Consider the following 22,979-nt stretch of genomic DNA (forward strand, 5'->3'; position numbering starts at 1 on the left):
CTATAATGTCTATCTATCTATCTATCTATCTATCTATCTATCTATCTATCTATCTATCTATCTATCTATCTATCTATCTATCTATCTATCCATCCATCCATCCATCCGTCTATCTGTCTGTCTGTCTGTCTGTGAAAATCTCTATTCTTCTTTTTACAGTCTATGATTCTTATGTTTTTAGCTTTATTCTTTTTTATTATAGTGTTGTGTGTCTGTTGTTTTTGTCTGGTGTTTGTCTTGCTATGGACCTTGAGTCTGAAAGACATCTATCTATCTATCTATCTATCTATCTATCTATCTATCTATCTATCTATCTATCTATCTATCTATCTATCTATCTATCTATCCGTCCGTCCGCCCGTCCGTCTGTCTGTACTTGTTCCATTATAGGCTACAGGTCCACAGATGCAGTAGGCCTATTTACTTTTACGTGATATAATTCACTGTTTTTAACCCTGATCAAAATGTACTTTTTGTGGTTACATGCTGTAATTCCGACATCCCACCACTCCGGCATACCGCCATTTGACCACCGTTCCGACATACTGCTATTCCGACATGCCATTGTCCCACCATAAGTGACAAGTCAGACCGTGGTGATCAGACTGGTACACAACCGTGACTTTATAAGCAAGTTAGCTGCACAGAAACTAACTGAAGAGTTCACGTGATTTGAGTTTAATGTGCATAGGCATGAAATCGCACACATCTTACATTAAAAGAGAAGAGAAACAAACAGCTAGCAGTTTAAATTTGTCATTTTAGAGGAAACTATATAAAAAGTTACACAAAACCTGAATTAAACCTGTCAACAGCACAGTGTCATCCAGAGGCTGCCATCACAAGAAGATCTGCTGCTGTCAGTGTACAAGATATAGAGGAGGGGTGACTGACAGCACACACCCTTTTACTGCAATACTATGATTGAACAACAGTATGAATAAAAAATACAGAAAACAATACAGCAAAATACAATAATACTGTAATTGAAAAACACTTATAATACTGTAAGTGAATACAGAAAAAAAAATACTGAAATGAAAATACAGTAAATGACAATTCAGGAAAATACTGTAAATGAAAATCATGTTAAAAGAATGATGTAAATGAAAATACAGTAATATACCATAAATTACTGTAATATGTTACTGTATAATACTGAAAAGGTTTTAGCCTAGGTGGATGAGGAACCTTATATGGGAACTTCAGTAACCTTGATTTGCAATATAAAAATTAAAAATAAAAATAAAAAGTGGCAAAAAAAAAAAAAGTCTTGTATTATCCTCCGATAACACTCCAGGGTTGAAATGTTGAATTTCCACTACTAGTACCCTATAAGTGAAAAGAAGTGAAAAAAAAATCACAAACACTCCTTCCATATTTGACATGAAATTCAGATAGCATGCTTATCAAAGCTAATCGGTAAATGATAGAGACAACTTCAAATAAGACTGAAACCTTATTTCACCGTAAAACCCAGTTTTGGGGTGCGTACCAAACACTATCTCCTGCTAGTAATTCACCATTCACCACCATTTTAAAAGTAGCTCACAGTCACAGGTTTAAAAAGTGCACCCCTGTAATAGACTATTAGTTCTGGCTGTGTGTACCCATTATACTGACAGCTGTGTGTGTACTACACCTACCACCAGTTTGGCGTTTCTTAAAGAACAAGGCCAGTCCAACACCAACACCAGCCAAGACGACCACCACCCCACCCACAGCTGCACCAATGGCAGCTCCATTTCCTCCAGACTCTGGATCAAAAACTTCGTGATCTAAAACAAACAAACAAAAAAATTCATATCAGTTTTATGTTTTTTTCAATCAACATCATTTCTATTTGATGTTTGACTCAATTTATTAGGATATGCTATGGATATGTATCTCTTAAGACAGTGGTTTTCAAAGTGGGGGGCAGCCAGGGAGTGCTAGGGGGTCCTCAGAAAATTGGAGAGAAGATGTGAAAAAAAGCAAATAACAAAATGCAATCAAACTATCATATTTTAAACATTATTATAAAATAAAATATATTATATAATAGGTGAAATAACTGCACATTAACGTCATAACTTGAATCAAATTAACATAACAAGTAAAAGTGACCAACAGTTTAAAAATAATTATAAAGTTTTTCACACTCACACAGTGTGTGTGTGTGTGTGTGTGTGTGTGTGTGTGTGTGTGTGTGTGTGTGTGTGTGTGTGTGTGTGTGTGTGTGTGTGTGTGTGTGTAAAAAAAAAAAGAAAAGAAAATACTATAAATAATACATTGGGAGGGTGAGAAAATTACAGTTGGAATGTAACTAAGAGACATACAAAAACAAACGAGAAGCCTGAAATACTTTTTCCCCACAAGCAGCACACTCCGTCTACTGTATCTGCTGGCTGTGACACAGAATAATTTATTCAATCCTATTTCAGAAAAACATTACAATCTCCCGGAAAGATTAGAGTTACTGTGGTGCACCATATGGGCCAAACCAAAAGACAAACACGTTTTTAGTCTGATCAATAAAGAAACACATCTAACTTGGTCATTAGTTCAACCATTAAACTGTTGATAATCTGTCTTTTTTGTTTGGTTTCTTTCTTGTGGCGAAACTGGCGTGTTAACTGATGGCGAGTCACCGTAAGATTTTGGTTAAAGATAGATTATCCTTCAGAGATACCTAGTCTGCTGGCATTGGAAATATTTAACCTTAGTTGCCAAGGTCATTTGAATCAACATTTCAGTCATTACAGACATGTTGTCAGTATATTCTGTAATAATGTTCATATTGTACAATTCTTATAATTTCTTCAATACAGAAATGTTGACATATGCAAACAGTAACAAGCATGTTCTTACCCCATGACTCCACAACATATACTCCTGAAGCCACATGGATGATTTCACAGGTGAATGCAGACTTGTCACTTCTCAGAATCTCCACGCTGTCTCTCCTCTGGAAGGTGTCGTCTTCATTTGGACGAACACCTGAGGATTTTAATCCGTCTCCGATCTCAAAGATACGGCAGTTTCTTTTGATCTGCAGTGTGATGTCTTTTGGGAGGAAACCGGTTGCCAGGCACGTCAAAGTGACATTCGTCTTAACCACTGAGCTCTTTGCAAGCAGGTGGATCTGAGGTGGAGCTGGAGGGAGAAAACATAAAGTGAGTTCCTCTTTGCATGGTGGCTTTATTATTTTATTTCAAGTATTCTGTATGGAAAATGTTGCCACATATTTCTTACAGGCATTCTCCAGCTGTTTGTTTCCATAACTCATGAACTTGTTCAACCAATCCATGCACTCATTCTCCAGGTAGCCTTTGGTGTATTCTTTCAGGACCTGGACATTGTCCCACTTTCTCTTGGTCTCCAGAGCTGCATTATTGGCAGCCACCCAGACAGAGTTGGTGTCATCGAAGGACAGGAAGTTGTCTCCATCATAGCTGTACATGAACATGCCACGAACGAACCTTAACTTGCCATCAGGACGAAGGTCGCCCTCACAGCCGGCCAACCACTGAAGGACATGGATGTCTATGGGGCAGAACAGTAAGACAAACACTAACCCTAACCCTTGTTGTATTTTATTTCCTATTTGGTATTATGTAAAGCGTCTTTGAGAGCTGTAAAAGCGCTGTATAAATAAAATGTATTATTATTATAAACATACACATATACTCACAGTATAACATTATGCAGAGGTTTTCTGGTTAAACACTGAGGTAAATTCACCTACAAGACACATTACAAAATCTCAAATCCCCACATCTTACCTGTTTCATTCTGTCTCATTCGATCCATCAGGATTTTAATGTTGACTTTGAACCACTGCTGCTTGCTCTGGCGGGACTGTGTGCCTTTCTCCCAGTAATCAGGATCAAGCCTCTCTTCCATCCATGGCTGCTTGGGAACTTTCCTCTGGTGCTCACTGTCAAAGTAGTCGATCAACCTGTCGTCCATCAGACCCATGGCTGTGAAATCATGGATACCAGGGAGACTGACTGGTTTGGAGAGGCCCGTGTAGATGTAAGTGAGGGAATGCCTCTCTGGAAATCACACAGAACAGACAAATATTTATTAACACAATGTCACAGTTGCGGGTGAGTGGCTTAAGGCAAGTCAGGTCTGGGACATCCTGTTCGACTGAGATACTTTTGAAACGCCCCCACTATTATAATTTAGTTATTTTTATATAAAGTCCAATGTCTTTGGAATTAAAGTGAGATCATTGTGAACTCAGCACTGGCCAGTTTGCTGCCAAAATGGCCCCCAACCAGATGACCCCCCCGCGCGCGCGCACGCGCACACACATCCACGGACACCTACACACACACAGCAGCCTCACTATAATATTACCACTCAAACTTACATATGCACTATGGTGATGATGGTGGTATCTAAATTCACATGCATGAACAGAGTTTTTTCATTCAAACATAACCAAGTCCTTCATCAAAAATACATTTTTACAAAAATAAGAAATACAATTATATAGGGTAGGATTTGTTTAAACAACGATTCAATTTGAATCAAGATTTGTGATTGCCAATACAATTCAAGGAGATATTGGTTCATTTAGAAAGATAAGATCCAATACAATTCATTGACTTGAAATCGATTCAGTAGCTTTTTAGCCAAAAATTCAATAAATATCTGGGTAGTGGACAGTTTTTAAAGAAATTGAGAAGGGAGCAGTAGTTCAAAACAGGGGCGCCGAAAAGGGGGGGTAAAGGAGACGGATTCTAGGGCCCATGATGGAGGGGGGCCCAGAGAGGCCCCTAATGATGATGAAATGATAATACAGAAAAAATAATATGACGCTAAGTTATTAACTAACATATAATCACAAATATTTTATTTTCAATGTCCTGGTAACAATAACTTTATTTGTTTTGGAAACATCAACGCCTGCGAAACACAGGTCTCTCAGTCCCTCTGCTCTGCTCTGAGCCGAAGAGAAAACATTTCTCGTATCCTACAGTTTTTATCCAATGAGGAGAGAGAACGGCATGCAGGGCTGTGTGTGCAGCCAAGGGACGCCGTGAATGTGGTGACGTAGGGACGAGGACTGTTATGGTGCGTTCAAGGAAACTCGTATTTTTCCGACCGTGAAGTCGTACCAGTTCGATCTGGTACGAGTTCACCGGTCGGAAGTTACGAGTGGCCGTTATAGTGACTTTCACCTTTAAAACAGGTCGGAAAAACACGAGTGGGTTGCCTGGAACGCTACAGAGTCGTAAGTTGTGACTTGAAGCTGTAATTTACGATTTCAAAAGCCTGCCTGGAACGCAGCATTAGCGAAAACGACCGGACCACTTACTTCTGCTTTAAAGGGATAGTTCAACATTTTGGCAAATTGGCCCATTGCCATAATTGCTATAGTCATAGCAGTAGGTTCGTTACCTTTAATTGTAGGTGTAAGCTATTTTTAGTACAGCGGAGCGCAGCGTCAGGCTGCTCAGAGTTACGCTATGGAGGCTAAGGGAATTTCTTGGTTTCCCTCATTAAACTCATCAAATACAAAATCCCAAAACTCCACAGCGCTTTTGTAGACAAGTTGTGAGCTGCACAATCACCACGCTATGAGATAATGACGGAACGATACGAAATGGAGCCGTTTTCGAGGTAAATTCATACAAAACCGCTGATGCGCGTTGCGTTCAGGGACAGTTTTTCAGCAAGCAGTCTCCGTATTTACCCTGTATTTACCTCGAAAACGGCTCCGTTTCGTATCGTTCCGTCATTATCTCATAGCGTGGTGGTTGTGCAGCTCACAACTTGTCTACAAAAGCGCTGTGGAGTTTTGGGATGTTGAATTTGATGAGTTTAATGAGGGAAACCAAGAAATTCCCTTAGCCTCCATAGCGTAGCTCTGAGCAGCCAGCTGCTGCGCTCCGCCGTACTGAAAATAGCTTACACCTACAATTAAAGGTAATGAACCTACTGCTATGACTATAGCGATTATGGCAATGGGCCAATTTGCCAAAATGTTGAACTATCCCTTTAAGAGAGAAGGAGTTGAAGGGTCGACAATATGTCACCCAGTATTTCAGAAAAAAAGGTCGGTTTGTCAGTTGTGGTGGAAAGTTATGGAATATTAACTTCATCCCTGTGGTCTATAAGCTAGCTGAGGCATGTTAGCTCAAGAAAACTCTGGATTTTTACATTTCACTGTTATTTTAGTTAAATAATCAATCCAGTCAAACATTTATCAAGCTGTTCTTATTCAATTAGTTGACCTCCCCTCTGTCAAAATGATGCCTCATTCTGAACAGAGTCAAGTGCACCAGCAGCTGCTGCAGCTGTCTGTCAGCCCCAACTCCCCCTGCCCCTGAACCAGCCCCTGTGCCCCCACATGAGGAAGGAGGTGAGCAGCTGTGTGTGTTGAAATAATAATAATAATAATAATAATAATAATAATAATAATAATAATAATAATAATAATAATAATAATAATAATAATAATAATACATTTTACTACAGTCTCAAAACAATACAAAGGTGAATCTGTTATGGGGAAGATTAATTAAAATGAATGAAATAAAAACCATTTTGAACAATTTTAATGGTTCAAAAAGCATAAGCCCTTTTAAAAAATTAAATAGAACACGTGCAGTAAGAACAGAGGAGAAAATCTGTGGTGTGTGCAGCAGACTGGGGTGACTGCTCTCAGTCCAATCTGAGAAGTTCACATGTTGGTGACTATGCTATTAGTTATATTATAGGAAATACTATATAATTGTATGTAATGTATGTCATGTACACTCTACAGAGCCAGGTCCAGGACCCTCTTCTGGTTTGTCAGGGAGGAATGTGGAGGAAGAGATGGAAGAGGGTACAGATGAAAGTGAGAGCGCAGAAACACAGGCGACAGAGACTGAGGATGAAGATGTTGAAAGTAATTCAGAGGAGGATGGACTGAATGAGTGTACAGAAAGCGACAGAAATACCACAGAGAGGCAGGAAGAAAAACAAGCTGATGTTGAGGTATTTGAAAGGGAAGAAGATAATCTGACTGGTGACCCTGGTTTCTGGCCAGCAGATTTTACTGATCATTGTTTATTTCCTATTTAAGGATCAGTGTTGCAGCAAATAAATTAATCAAAATGAATTCTATACATGTCAACTGTCATGTTGTTCTTCTTTCACAAATATGGTAATGATAGTCAAAAATACCATTAAAATGCATAATTGTATGTAAAATAGCATCAAAAAATGTTGCCGCTGTGTTGGGGGCCCTGTAAAGATTCTTTTCATGGGGCCCAAAATCCCTAGCGGCGCCCCTGAAAACAGGACCCATGAAAAATGCACACTAGCCTGAACTCAACAACTATTGTCAAAGCAGAAGCCTGCAGAAAGCAGAAGCCTGAATTTTTAAAGACGTGCCGTTTACTTTCACTTACTGTAGAACTTAATGCACTTTAACATTAACGTGCTTAAAAAGTCTTCACTTACCGCTGTTTACTGTCAATCCTGTCCCGAGAAGGACAAAGATCGTGATGAAAAACTTCATGATGGTCAGAACAGCATCTCTTTACTCCTTCTAAAACTCTCTCTCCCCAGGTCAGTCTTTACTCCGTGTCATCCAGCGACTGGTCTGTTTCCTGTTTCTTGACCGTTGGTTATGGCAGTGCGTCCAATGCTTCCTGTAAATTGATGTGATGTGTATTACATGAGATTTCAGGGGCGAGTGATGTCGTCGGCTTGAGCAGGAGAGGTAGATCCATGTTGATTTCACTCAGAAAGGTTAATACATAGACTAGTTATCAATAGTCTAACTTTTATCAGAGACGTTCTAGGCCTAATATTGAGAAGGACTAGAAGGACTTTGCTTTTATTCATAAGTAGGCTAATGCAGTAACGTAACAAATTAGTTTTAACTAACAGCAATGTTGTAAGGCAAGGCAAGGCAATTTTATTTGTATAGCCCGTTTTTACAAACAGTTTGTCTCAAAGGGCTTTACATGGCATCGTAACAACATCCTCTGTCCTTAGACCCTCACATCCACTGAGGAAAAACTCCATGGAAAACCCTTTTAACAGGGAAAAATCGGAGAAACCTCAGGGAGAGCAACAGAGGAGGGATCCCTCACCCAGGACGGACAGACGTGCAATAGATAATGTAATGTAATGTAATATATTATTTTTCAAAGTAACTATACCAACACTGGACAGTATTCTACATTTTACTTCTCTGACTCCTGAACTGTGGATGTTGGCAGGTTGCTGATATTTTGACATAAAGCACAGGCCTGTTTCCCTGCTGGGCTGGGTTGGTAAGGGGACAGTTCGACATACAGGTAGCCTATTTTAAACTTACATGATGTAATTTATAAACATTTGGTCGGTTTGTATTTTCTATGGATTTAATACACTGTTTATGATTAATGTTTGTATACCTACAGAATATTGGCAGCCTTTTAGCTGTTTCTTGCTGTCCTCCACCCGGCAAGGGCAATACCCAGATATTTTCTGCCTGTTACCGGCTCACTTGCCAGGCACTAGACACCAGTGAGGTGCACACCTGCCTCACTGCCCCGGCCGAACCAACAGACACACAACGCTTGTTCCTTCTGCAGGTGGACATATTTCTACCCGCCTCTTTTTTAAATTTTTTTATTTTACATCAATCTTCCCTACTCGGTGACACCTGCCACAATTATTAATTCAAAAAGATTGTTTCATGGAGGCCACATTTACATTAAAACATTTTTTTTTATATACAGCATAATTATGTCATTAAAGGGATAGTAGCATTTTTTTTTAAAGTGGGGTTGTATGATCTACAAATAGCCCCTAAATACTTTAATTGCAGTAGAAGACTCTGCACTCCTCCCGTTAGCAACACCAGCCCATAGCCCTGCCCAGAGATTTACAACGTACAGTGTTGTGAACAGACCCAAAGAAACGGCCTATTTTCGCGGCCTAAAAGAGGTTTTACCTGAAAAAAAAAAAGCCCTTCAAAGTGCAGGAAAAACACAGGTTTTATTAGGACCTAACCAACTGCTGATTGGCGGGCGCTAACCCTGGGTGGAGGGATACGTGAGTTGGTTGGGTCCAAATAAAAACTGCGTTATTCCTGGAAAAAATTATATTATAGCGAACAACGGAACTGTGTATTTTTTTTCAGGTAAAACCTCTTTTAGGCCGCAAAAATAGGCCGTTTCTTTGGGTCCATTCACAACACTGTATTTTGTAAGTCTCTGGGCAGGGCTATGGGCTGGCGTTCCTAACGGGAGGAGTGCAGAGAGTCTTCTACTGCAATTAAAGTACTTAGGGGCTATTTGTAGATCATACAACCCAAATTTTAAAAAATGCTACTATCCCTTTAAGACTCAAAGCCTACAATCTTTTTTCTCCTGACTTGTAGTGAACCAAGAGCTGCTGTTGCTGCTGCTGCATATGTAGAGGTGGAGCAGCAACACCAACACTGTCCCACACACTTACATTGCATGTGTAAACCAAAACTTAAAGCAGATATCATCGGCACGGCCGTTTCGGCTAATGCTGTGTTCAAGGCAGGCTTTTGAAACCGTAAGTTACAGCTTCAAGTCACAACTACGACTTGGTAGCGTTCCAGGTAACCCGTAGCTCGTGTTTTTACCATCCTGTTGTCTGTGAAAGTTCCCTATAACGGCCACTCGTAACTTCCGACCCGTGAACTCGTACCAGATCGAACTGGTATGACTTCACAGGAAGGAAAAACACAAAGTACGAGTTTCCGTGAACGCACCATGAGTTAGCAGCCCCCGCCCTTGTCAGGCATCAATTGGTCCTCGTGCTACGTCACCACATTCACGCGCATCCCTTGGCTGCACACACAGCCCTTCATGCCGTTCTCTCCCCTCATTGGATAACACTTGTATCCCACAAGGAAAATTTTCTCCTCGGGTTACAGCAGAGCAGAGTGACGGAGAGACTCGTGTTTAGGCTGAAATACTTCATGTAAGTGATTGCTGACGGAAAATAGGACTATTTAGGACTTATATTAACAAAAACATTCCACTGATATCTGCTTTAATAATAATTTATTCATTTCTAATTATGTTTTTACACTGTTACGGTAGTTACTTTTACTTGTCATATTAAAGCAGAAGACGTAAGTGATATATTTGTGTTAATATAAGTCTTAAATAGTTATATCTTCCGACAGCAATCACTTACATAGAGTGTTTGGACTGAAACACAGGTCTCTCAGTCCCTCTGCTCTGCTCTGAGTCGAGGAGAAAACATTTATCGTATCCTACAGTTTTTATCCAATGAGGAGAGAGAACGGCATGCAGGGCTGTGTGTGCAGCCAAGGGACGCCGTGAATGTGGCGACGTAGGGACGAGGACTGTTATGGTGCGTTCAAGGAAACTCGTATTTTTCCGACCGTGAAGTCGTACCAGTTCGATCTGGTACGAGTTCACCGGTCGGAAGTTACGAGTGGCCGTTATAGTGACTTTCACCGGTAAAACAGGTCGGAAAAACACGAGTTGGTTGCCTGGAACGCTACAAAGTCGTAAGTTGTGACTTGAAGCTGTAATTTACGATTTCAAAAGCCGGCCTGGAACGCAGCATTAGCGAAAACGACCGGATCACTCACTTCTGCTTTAATATGATTTAATTAGGAATTTAATTGTGCAGTTATTTTACCTTTTTCATCATATATTCATTCTAAAGATTCTTCACCATCAGTTTCCTGTTTATGGATTTTAAATTTATTTATTTTATTTTTGTACAGTGGTAAGTGAACAGTGAATGTTTCAGTGTAGGGACACAACCATGAATTTAAGCAGGTTAGCGTTACTAAAACAGCCTCAAGAGTTTGAGTGATTGTTTTTCCTTCACAAAACCACCTCAAACCTCTCAAATACAGCTCATTAAACACACAGCTTCAATTGAGCTTTCCCAAAATTGTTTACATCCTTTATTTAGTTTAATGAGCATAGGCATGAAATCACACATTTTATATTATATAACACCTGACACCATTTCGATTGTGTTGAACTTTGTCATTTTACAGAAAACAGTACAAAACCCCGAATTAAGTCAATGTCATTCCTTAACTGTTTTTGGTCCACAATAATATATTATTACTTTTTAGATAAAACTGACACATTTTCAGATGTCACACACTGTCTAAGTTCACAGTGACTACACAGCTACACCTTGGCAGATTTTGGGATTCTGATTTTTCACACAAATAAACTGAAGCAAAGTGCAATTTTCTTTAGCAAAAAATAGAAAATTTGTTTTAAAGAATACAAGATGAAGTGAAAAAAATTCACAAACAAACCTTACATATTTGTCATGAGATTCCGAGAGCATTCTTATCAAGGCTTATCGGTAAATGATAGAGACAACTTACAAAAGACATAAAGAAAGAAATCACCTTATTATACCGTGTTATGGAAATTTCCTTTAACTTGTGAGAGAGAAAATCATAAGTCCAGCAAATTGAGGTTTCACTTAACTACTTTATTTTATCTTGCAAGAGGTGGACTGTCATACACACAAAAGTCTGTAAGAGAGTGCACACTGAAAATTGGTAACGTCAGGTTACATAGGCACAAGAGCAGGAAGGAGCCATGTGCTCCTCCTTGGAGGCGGCATCATACATTGTCCAATAACATTATTGCATTCTTGCAGAATAAGTTTACACAGTACAAGTTTGCACTTAGCGCTCATGACATATCATTGGACTATTAGAAGATCAGCTCATAAAGGCAGGAAGCTAGTGGTTGTCTGTAACTGAAGGTTTGTTGTGGTTTTTTCACTCTTCAGCATGTTGACATTTCGTTGACATCTCACTGTGGTTTTGGATATGGAGACAACTGCTTGCTTAAGCGTAATCATCATAAAATAACAGAAACCAAGTCGGACACCTGCATACTGCTCTATGCACAGCAGACAAGTGCAACTTGCGCTTTCTTCGAAGTTCACCTAAAGTTCATGAGCATACATCTTCAAAGTTCAATCAAGGGTCATAACATAAAAAATTTCCATTATAACCGTAAAACCCAGTTTCCTATCTCTTAACAATCACACAGTATATCTTGTAGATTACAATAAAGGCAATAGGTGATCCTGCATGATTGGATTTCTTCTATTTACCTGTATCTGCTTTATGAAGGCCTCACCTTCGTGGTTCTGCAGCGAGCACTACCTGGTGTAAACCGAAACAATAATGTCTGTCTGTCTGTCTGTCTGTCTGTCTGTCTATCTATCTATCTATCTATCTATCTATCTATCTATCTATCTATCTATCTATCTATCTATCTATCTATCTATCTATCTATCTATCTATTACTTAGGCCTATCTAGTCTGTCTGTCTGTCTGTCTAATGTGTATGTACCTGTTTCATTATACAGGTCTACAGATGCAGTATTTACACTTGTAATATAATTCACAGTTTTTAAAGGGACAACGAGGAGTTTTGGAAAAGCGAAGCGTTTTCACACTACATTTATTTGCCTCCGCGCGCACCGTGAAATTCTTTGACCGGCGCAAGACAGACTCATGTTTTCATTCATCAAGAATGTAAAGTCAGAGGTTCAAAGAGGTGTTATTCTCATGACTCGCCGCAAAACCGAAAGTAAGGAAACACTGGTTGGCTCGTCCAGCATTTCCGCCATCACTCATAATAACAAAATAACGATAGAGACAAAACGATATATTTATAGAAAATGGGCCCATTAACAAGTGTGGGTAACGTAGATTCATCCACATTACAGTTTTTCTCAGTCGCTTTGGTGCTATTCTCAGATCAGAATGAAAGTTCTCATAACTATTAGTTCAACCTCCACAACATGTAGTCATTTGTCCACATCATAGTAGCAGTTTCTCCTTCCTCTGAACAAATTGCAAATGCTTTTGGACATGTATCAGTTGCTCTCATACAATTCTCTGCTGTTTTACAACATTATCATTTGTTTATGTCATGTCAGTCAAAATGAACTATACTTTTGAACGCTGAATAGTCTTTCCCTATAAAACTAATAGTCCTCCTTTCATTGCTTGAGTCATTACATACAAAATTGTTGAACTAGTTTTCAAAATCTGTCAAACTAATTTTAAATGTTGGGAGAGCACAGTGAACAGTAAGGAACAACAGGTATGTATGGTATTGGACAGTAATTCAGCACTAAACAATCTGCACTGCTGTCATTGTGTCAGGCATTACTGTAAGATACAGTGGGACAAGAACTTTTTTACATTTACATTTAGACTTACAGCTTCACTAGAGAACAGATTCACTGTATTGTAATGTATTACAGCAACCACAGTAAAGATTTCCCATCTTTACAGTACGGTACTGTACTACAGCATTTTACAAGTAGGAAGCACTTTTACAGTATTGTACACTACAGTAATAATGGTTGATGCAGTACATGTACTGTACATTACTGTAATTTTACTCTGCATCACATAGGATTACAAGACAACCTGACAGAGGTGGAAGAGACTGAGCCCTTTTTACTACAAGAACAAGACATTTGTGCAGTGGTGATTACAAACAATGGCATCAGGTTGAAAGAGATACACTGTAAGGATGACATTACTGTATCTTTGGGAATATTGAATCTGTTTCAATCGCTACAATTGACAGAGTGATGTAGATGAAAATGTGACTGGAACGTCTGGATGTGCAGGAATGATTTACAGTACTCTGTAGGTTCAGTTACTATATGTACTGCAACATTGTTTACGTAAAGTTGTACCCAAAGAGTGTTTCTTATGTTTGTTGTAGATGACTGTAGTGTATTTTTCCTTTGCACAATGCTGTGAACAAATCAGAATTGCAAAGAGCATATGCAGTAGAAATGTGAAACATACATATTCAGTATCTCCACTAAATACAGTAATGTGTAACTTTACTGTAGTTTTCACATGGCTGTACAAGTAGTGTATAGTGCTGTCTGGAGCATTTTCAGGTATCATCACTTTTTGCATTGGAAAACACTTAGAGAATAAAGTGTCCTAATGAAAACATGACAAAGCCATTTGACTATCTTGTTCATAAACGATGGTGTCAGGACTTCTCATTTTGACGACACTGACAGTTTCATTGACATGAGTACTTGTTTTTGAGGGATGGACAATCCATTTTGAGCAAGTGACGTGCTTTTGCAGGTCATCCACTAGGTTTTGCAGTTTGCAATAATTGTTCTGAGAAATGCACTAACTGTTGTGCAAATGTTAAAGCAGAAGTAAGTGATATATTTGTGTTAATATAAGTCTTAAATAGTTATATCTTCCGACAGCAATCACTTACATAGAGTGTTTGGACCGAAACACGGGTCTCTCAGTCCCTCTGCTCTGCTCTGAGCCGAGGAGAAAACATTTATCGTATCCTACAGTTTTTATCCAATGAGGAGAGAGAACGGCATGCAGGGCTGTGTGTACAGCCAAGGAACGGCGTGAATGTGGTGACGTAGGGACGAGGACTGTTATGGTGCGTTCAAGGAAACTCGTATTTTTCCGACCGTGAAGTGGTACCAGTTCGATCTGGTACGAGTTCACGGGTCGGAAGTTACGAGTGGCCGTTATAGTGACTTTCACCGGTAAAACAGGTCGGAAAAACACGAGTGGGTTGCCTGGAACGCTACAAAGTCGTAAGTTGTGACTTGAAGCTGTAATTTACGATTTCAAAAGCCTGCCTGGAACGCAGCATTAGCGAAAACGACCGGACCACTTCTGCTTTAAGAGTGATGTGAGAAAAGCACCAAAGCGATTGAGAAAAACTGTAATATGAGACTTTTTTATTGTCACGGAATTTTTCGTTCTGCCGATGGAGAAACTTCTCGTTGTCCGTTTAACCCTGATCAAAATGTACTTTTTGTGGTTATATGCTGTCATTCCGACATCCCACCACTCCGACATACCACTACCACCATTCCGACATACTGCTATTCCGACATGCCATCGTCCCACCACAAGTGACAAGTCAGACCGTGGTGATCAGACTGGTACATAACCAAGTTAGCTGCACAGAAACTAACTGAAGAGTTCAAGTGATTTGAGTTTAATGTACATATGCATGAAATCGCACACATCTTACATTACAGTAAAAGAGAAGAGAAACAAACAGCTGACAGTTTAAATTTGTCATTTTAGAGGAAACTATATAAAAAGTTACACAAAACCTGAATTAAGTGTGTCACCACTTAACTGTTTTTGATCCACAATAACATATAATTGCCTTGATTTATTTTAAACCTTTTAGATAATACCGACACATTTTAACATATTCTGTCTTTTCAGTATACAGCAACATCTTCAAAAATGTTGGCATTCTGATTTCGTGCAATTGTTAACAAAAGAGACAAAATAGAGACAACTCAGAAAAGACATATAGAAAAAGCTCACAGATAAGAATAAAACCTTAAAACCCAATTTCATCTTTCTTAACAATCACACAGTATATCGCTTGTACTCAATAGATCACAATAAAGGCACTTAGGTCATCCTCCATGATTGCATTTCTTCTGTCTACTGTATCTGTATCTCCTTTATTAAGGCCTCAGCAGAAATACATACAGGACTTGGATAAAACCAACACTTTTTTACAGTAACATGTTACACACTGTCTTTGCAGATTTTGTCATTCTGATTTCTTACACAAATAAACTGATGCAAAAGTGCCATTTTTAGCAAAAGAAAGAGACAAAGACATCCAAAATGGCCACCTACCCTCCACAGGGTCCTTGAACCCATTTTCACAGCCAATCATCAAAGATCAGACAACATCACACAGATAGTCACATCATGGCATCTGACCAATCAGCAGTGGCACAGAGCATGTCAAACTTAATCATTCTTCCAAAATTCGTAAAATGCGGTTGTAAGACCCCGACCACACTCAGATGTGCGGTTGTAACATCGAAACTAAAGAATGACAAGCTGATGAAACTCATGCATTATATAGTTGAATAGTTTTGCTCAGTGTTGGGTGTTGTTTATGTGGGATTTGTAGAAATTTGTGAACCGTAGCCATGAAAAACTATGGCACCATATTTAATCATACAGCCTTTTCACCTAACCATTTTTAGACATGACAGATATTGGTAAACTGTAACTGATTTGTAATTTGAACAGTATACTGTGTGTAATATGTAGCAAGATAGTATAAAACATGTACTGTATATAGCATGTAAATAGCAAAGGATTATGGGAAATTATTTTGTCGTACTCTAATTCTTCCCTAATAGCTTACTGCAAATGAAAAAATACATAAAAATACAGTAATACTGTAGGCTAATTGAAAAACACTCATAATACTGTACGTGAATACAGAAAAAATACTGAAATGAAAATACAGTAAATGACAATTCAGTAAAATACTGTAAATGAAAATCATGTTAAAAGAATGATGTAAATGAAAATACAGTGATATACCATAAATTAATATGTTAAAATACTGAAAAGGTTTTAGCCTACGTGGATGAGGAACCTTATATGGGAACTTCAGTAACCTTGACTAGCGATATAAAAATTAAGAATTAAAAAAAAAAAAAAGTGACAAAAGAAAAAAAAAAAAAGTCTTGCATTATCCTCCGATAACACTCCGGCGTTGAAATGTTGAATTTCCACTACCCTATAAGTGAAAAGAAGTGAAAAAAATCATTGACATGAAATTCAGATAGCATGCTTATCAAAGCTAATCGGTAAATGATAGAGACAACTTCAAAAAATCACAGTTAAGACTGAAACCTTATTACACTGTAAAACCCAGTTTTGGGGTGCGTACCAAACACTATCTCCTGCTAGTAATTCACCATTCACCACCATTTTAAGAGTAGCTCACAGTCACAAGTTTAAAAAGTGTGGTCACCCCTGTAATAGACTATTAGTTCTGGCTGTGTGTGTACTACACCTACCACCAGTTTGGCGTTTCTTAAAGAACAAGGCCAGTCCAACACCAACACCAGCCAAGACGACCACCACCCCACCCACAGCTGCACCAATGGCAGCTCCATTTCCTCCAGACTCTGGATCAAAAACTTCGTTTTTTCGATCTAAAACACAGAAAGAAATTCACATCAGTTTTATGTTTTTTTCAATCAACATCATTTCTATTTAATAGACTCAATTTATGAAGATATGCGTATCTCTTACGTAAGACAGTGGTTCTCAAAGTGGGGGGCATCCCGGTGGTGGTGGTAGGGGGTCCTACTACGAAAATTGGAGGGAAGATGAGAAAAAAGAAAACTCACAAAAAAACTCTTCAGATATTGTTTCATCTATATTAGTAATGGTTCAAAAATGTTTTCAAGCTGTCAGTTTTAAATATATTTGAGTAGACTTCAGACTTTCAATTTCTTCATACTAATCTTCAGCAATTCAAGTAATTTCCAACCCATTTCATACTCTTCATATTTTTTCATCTCTTCAAGATTGCGTCTTCAGTTTCTTCTCTTAATTCAGCATTGTTTCAACAGTTTTTTCAGCTCATTCAGCTTCCAGCTTTCAGTATTCACTCGATTTTCCTTCAGGAAATGCATTCTCTAGTTTCTATCTGATAGACTCAATTTATGAAGATATGCGTATCTCTTACGTAAGACAGTGGTTCTCAAAGTGGGGGGCAGCCCGGTGGTGGTAGAGGGTCCTACTATGAAAATTGGAGGGAAGATGAGAAAAAAGAAAACTCACAAAAAACTCTTCAGATATTGTTTCATCTATATTAGTAATGGTTCAAAAATGTTTTCAAGCTGTCAGTTTTAAATGTATTTGAGTAGACTTCAGACTTTCAATTTCTTCATACTGATCTTCAACAATTCAAGTAATTTCCAACCATTTCATACTCTTCATATTTTTTCATCTCTTCTAGATTGCGTCTTTAGTTTCTTCTCTTAATTCAGCATTGTTTCAACATTGTAATCAGCTCATTCAGCTTCCAGCTTTCAGCATTCACCCGTATTTCCTTCAGGAAATGCATTCTCTAGTTTCTATTTGATAGACTCAATTTATGAAGATATCTCTTACGTAAGACAGTGGTTCTCAAAGTGGGGGGCAGCCAGGTGGTGGTGGTAGGGGGTCCTACTACGAAAATTGGAGGGAAGAGAAAAAGAGAAAAAAGAAGAAGAGAAAAAAAGCAAATAACAAAATGAAATCGAATTATTATATTTTAAACATTATTATAAAATATAATTTATAATACAGTAATATAACATATGGGAACCTTGTTTTGCCTGCCAGTCAAAAAATCATTCATGGCATCATAAACTGTTGGTGTTGACCTGGCGGTCTGACATCAACCCTCAAACTCAATTTGTTTGTAAAGGGGTTTGTTTGAGGGGGGCAGGTGCTCAAAAAAACCCCCCAAAACATGCATACTATATAGTACATAAGTCTTGATGTGTAAAAGACCTAGTAGTAGTAGTAGTAGTAATAATAATAATAATAATAATAAATTTTATTTGTAACGCACTTTATATTTACTAAAAAATCTCAAAGTGCTACAACAGCAAAAAAGAAAAATAGGTTAAAAACAAGAGTTAAAAACAGTTGTTTTGAGCGAGTTACAGATTAAAAGATTTTTTAAAAAGGTACGTTTTTAGGCCCTTTTTAAAGCAATCGATCGACTGTGGAACCCTCAGGTGTTCAGGGAGGGTGTTCCACAGTCGTGGAGCAGAGGAGCAGAAGGCTCGGTCTCCCAGTGTGCGGCTCTTAGTCCTTGGGGGGAGAAGTCTGAGGCTGTTGGTGGAGCGGAGTGAGCGTGCTGAGGTCTGGGGGGTGAGGAGTTCTTTAAGGTACTGGGGGGCGTTGCCATGGATGCACTGGAATGTGAGGAGGGAGACTTTGTAGTTGATCCGAGCGGAGATGGGTAGCCAGTGAAGTGAGTGAAGAATGGGTGTGATGTGCTCATATTTGCGTACTCTCAGGAGGATTCTGGCGGCGCTGTTTTGGATGTGTTGTAGTTTCTGTATGCTCTTGTTAGGAATCCCGCTGAGAAGTGCGTTGCAGTAATCGAGTCTGGAGGAGACAAAGGCGTGGACGAGCTTCTCAGCATCTCTCAAGGTGAGTGTGGGACGGAGTCTGGCTATGTTTCTTAGATGGAAAAATGATATTTTGCAGAGGTGGTTGATGTGGGCCTCAAAGGTTAAGTGGGGGTCGAACCTGACACCAAGGTTAGTGACTGTTGATGATAGTGGGATGTCCTTGCCAGAGAAGGTGATGCAGGTTATGGGGGAGTTTCGAATCTGATGGGGGGAACCGATGAGGATGGCTTCAGTTTTTGAGCTGTTCAGCTGGAGAAAGCTAGTAGACCTAACTAAGAGACATACAGAAACAGGAAGCCTGACATACTGTACTTTCCCCCCTCAAATAGCACACTGTGGTTAGTTTGCGGCTGTAACCTACACTCAGGTTCACTTCGTGTAAAAATGTGCACGAATACAACTGCAGATCCTACTACCTGGCCACCAGTTGTACACCAGTGCTCCTATTTTACAGCAAAAATGCAATTATATTATGTGTGCTGATAACATACACATATACTACATAATGGGCCAAACCAAAAGACAAACTTTCAGTTCTAGTCTGATCAATAAAGAAACACATACTTGGTCAATTCAAACATTAAACTGTTGATAATCTGTCTTTTTTGTGGCGACACTCGCTAGACTGACTGACTGAGGGTAATTTGAATCAACATTTCAGTCATTACAGATATGTTGTTTCTGCAATAATGTCCATATTATACAATTCTTATAATTTCTTAAATACAGAAATGTTAACATGTGCAAACAATAAGAAGCATGTTCTTACCCCATGACTTCTCAACATATACTCCTGAAGCCTCATGGATGATTTCACAGGTGTATGTAGACTTGTCACTTCTCAAAATATCCACGCTGTCTCTCCTCTGGAAGGTGTCGTCTTCATTTGGACAAACACCTGAGGATTTTAATCCATCTTCGATCTCAACAATACGGCCATTTCTTTTGATCTGCAGTGTGATGTCTTTTGGGAGGAAACCGGTCGCCAGGCACGTCAAAACGACATTGGTCTTAAACACTGAGCTCTTTGCAAACAGGTGGATCTCAGGTTTAGCTGCAAAGAAAAAACCTAGAGTGAGTTCCTGTTTGCATGGTGGCTTTATTATTTTATTTCAACTATTCTATATGGAAAATGTTGCCACATCTTTCTTACAGGCATTCTTCAGCTGTTGCTCTCCATAACTCATGAACTTGGTCAACCAATCCATGCACTCATTCTCCAGGTAGCCTTTGGTGTATTCTTTCAGGACCTGGATATTGTCCCACTTTCTCTTGGTCTCCAGAGCTGCAGTATTTGGAGCCACCCAGACAGAGTTGGTGTCATCGAAGGACAAGAAGTTGTCTCCATCATAGCTGTACATGTTCATGCCACGAACAAACTTTAACTTGCCGTCAGGCTGAAGGTCGCCCTCACAGCCAACCATCCACTGAAGGACATGGACGCCTAGTAAGACAAACACATACACATATACTCACAGAATAAGATGATACAGAGGTTTTCTGGTTAAACACTGAGGTGAAGTCAACTACAAGAAACATTACAAAATCTCACAAATCAGGCATGTCCTAACTATTCCACAAAGCGCCATGTGGCTGCAGGTTTTTGTTCCAACCAAGCAGATGGCTAGTGGCTACGTCATCAAGGTCCAAAAGGTCACTTCCGTGTCCAATCTCAGGATATTCAGAACAGAAACAATAGGCAGAGCTGGGTGAAAAGTACCGCGGGAGCTTTCATTTATGAATAATTAAACATATATTCATGTATATGAATACAATGGACAATATAGCCTCAATATAGGCTACTATGTTTTTTTAAATGAAAAAAACTTGAGCTGTATTTTTTTTGATCGATCGACTGTTTACCGTTTCAGCTGTCATAGTTATGATGGTTAGACAGATGAATTAGTCCGCTAACACATCCTAAAGTTTGACATGTCAAAGTTTTTCAGGTTTAAGTGTCAGGAGTATAGGGAAAGTACGCCGTCATTTTGTTCCTCTGCACAATAAGCCTGTCTGTCACTCTCTTTTTTTAAAGTGGGGTTGTATGATCTACAAATAGCCCCTAAGTACTTTAATTGCAGTAGAAGACTCTCTGCACTCCTCTTTGGGTCCATTCACAACACTGTATGTTGTAAATCTCTGGGCAGGGCTATGGGCTGGCGTTGCTAACGGGAGGAGTGCAGAGAGTCTTCTACTGCAATTAAAGTACTTAGGGGCTATTTGTAGATCATACAACCCCACTTTAAAAAAACGCTACTATCCCTTTAACAGACGATCCTAACCCCTCACATTCCCCACATCTTACCTGTTTCATCCTGTCTCATTCGATCCATCAGGATTTTAATGTTGACTTTGAACCACTGCTGCTTGATCTGGCGGGACTGTGTGCCTTTCTCCCAGTAATCAGCCTCAAGCTTCTCTTCCATCCATGGCTGCTTGGGAACTTTCCTCTGGTTCTCACTGTCAAAGTAGTCGATCAACCTGCCGTCCATCAGACCCATGGCTGTGAACTCATGGATACCAGGGAGTCCGACTGGTTTGGAGAGGGCCGTGTAGATGTAAGTGAGGGAATGCCTCTCTGGAAATCACACGGGAAGAAGAGACAAACATTTCATTCAGCTTAGTTTTCTGGGGCCTGGGCTATGGATATGTCCCTTTAATGGGCTGGCCACCACACCCACTCAGGGTTGTGGCAACCAGGTGGACACTTGTCATTGGAAAAACACTTGTATAAAAGAACCATTGTTCCTGTCCTTCTCCATTTGACTCCCTGATGAAGGCGCCGAAACACGTCGGAGTTTTTAATTGTCATTTCGACCATGACATAATTCAATAAAGGCATTTTAGAGTTAAGAGAGTGCCTTGGAATTTTTCTTTTGTCTTCCAGACAAACAGTTAAAACACAAATATAGATTTGTTTCACAGGTTTGGATGAGCATTTTTTTTGCATTTTCTTTACTGCCACCTTCAAAAGTATATCTAAATATTTAGGCTCTGGTTGAATTAAAACATTTGACACTCAGAATTTGAGGAGCCGGAGGGCTTAGGATTATGGATAAGAAGCAATATGTAAGCTAAAGTTTACATATTGCTTCTTATCCATAATGGACCTTTGTGTGTTCGAGTTACTCACACTTGGACTTCTAAATAAGTCTCTTCTCCTCTTCATCTGAAGCTTGCAGAATGAATCAAAAATTGATCAAGAAAGTCTGATCACACATTTAATGCAGCTACTGATGCTGTTTAATTAGGTAGAGAAGGTTAAACAACATTGTGACTGTTTGTAATGAAAATACCACACATCTTTGAACTATATGTGTGCACTTGCACACACACAAACACAGAATATTTGTGTTCACCCCTTATACAGTCTATGGAAATTATTGCCTTGAGAGCTCACACTCTTGTGCTTTTTTCTTTCTTTCTTTTTTTCTAAATGTGCAATAGATATATTAATAATAAATTACATTATATTTTTAAATAAATAAATAAATGTCTAACTCCTCTGGTGAGAAGCAGGAGAATGTTTTTTTTTTCTTTTTACTTTTTGCCATGGTGAATACTGTTGGGCTTTTTCTATTGCAAGGGCTTTAAAGCAGAAGTAAGCAGAATTTTTGTGTTAATATAAGTCTTAAATAGTTATATCTTCCGACAGCAATCACAGAGTGTTTGGTCTGAAACACGGGTCTGTCAGTCACTCTGCTCTGCTGTAAGCCGAGGAGAAAACTTTCCTTGTATCCTACAACCTTTATCCAATGAGGCAGGGGCGCCGCTAGGGATTTTGGGCCCCATGAAAAGAATCTTTACAGGCCCCCCAACACAGCGGCAACATTTTTTGATGCTATTTTATATACAACTATGCATTTTAATGGTATTTTTGACTTTCATTACCATATTTATGAAAGAGGAACAACATGACAGTTGACATGTAGGCTACAGTAGGGGAAGAACTGAGCACTCAATGGAATACAATGGAATTCATTTTTAATTTCCCAAAACAG

At 39.1% G+C, this 22,979-nt stretch overlaps 1 protein-coding gene across 2 annotated transcripts in view; it reads right to left on the bottom strand.

Moving 5' to 3' along the window:
* Positions 1–1,167: 1,167 nt before the first annotated feature.
* The window catches only part of LOC146978227 (major histocompatibility complex class I-related protein 1-like), a 246,574-nt gene continuing 224,762 nt past the window's right edge, over positions 1,168–22,979 (bottom strand). The window contains exons 5-9 of one of the 2 annotated variants that reach the window (XM_085790919.1): positions 21,284–21,556; positions 20,132–20,422; positions 2,851–3,135; positions 1,647–1,778; positions 1,168–1,332 (exon numbers count right to left, since the gene is read on the bottom strand). In XM_085790919.1, coding sequence (XP_085647045.1) covers positions 1,325–1,332; positions 1,647–1,778; positions 2,851–3,135; positions 20,132–20,422; positions 21,284–21,556 — 989 coding nt within the window. In that variant the 3' untranslated portion in view covers positions 1,168–1,324. Of the gene's footprint in view, positions 1,333–1,646; positions 1,779–2,850; positions 3,136–19,747; positions 20,033–20,131; positions 20,423–21,283; positions 21,557–22,979 lie in introns of both variants that reach the window. The other variant, XM_085790920.1, reaches the window with a different exon arrangement.

The sequence above is a fragment of the Trachurus japonicus genome, chromosome 11 (assembly GCF_045865225.1).
Source record: "Trachurus japonicus isolate A0001 chromosome 11, Traja_1.0".
Classification (NCBI taxonomy): domain Eukaryota; kingdom Metazoa; phylum Chordata; class Actinopteri; order Carangiformes; family Carangidae; genus Trachurus; species Trachurus japonicus.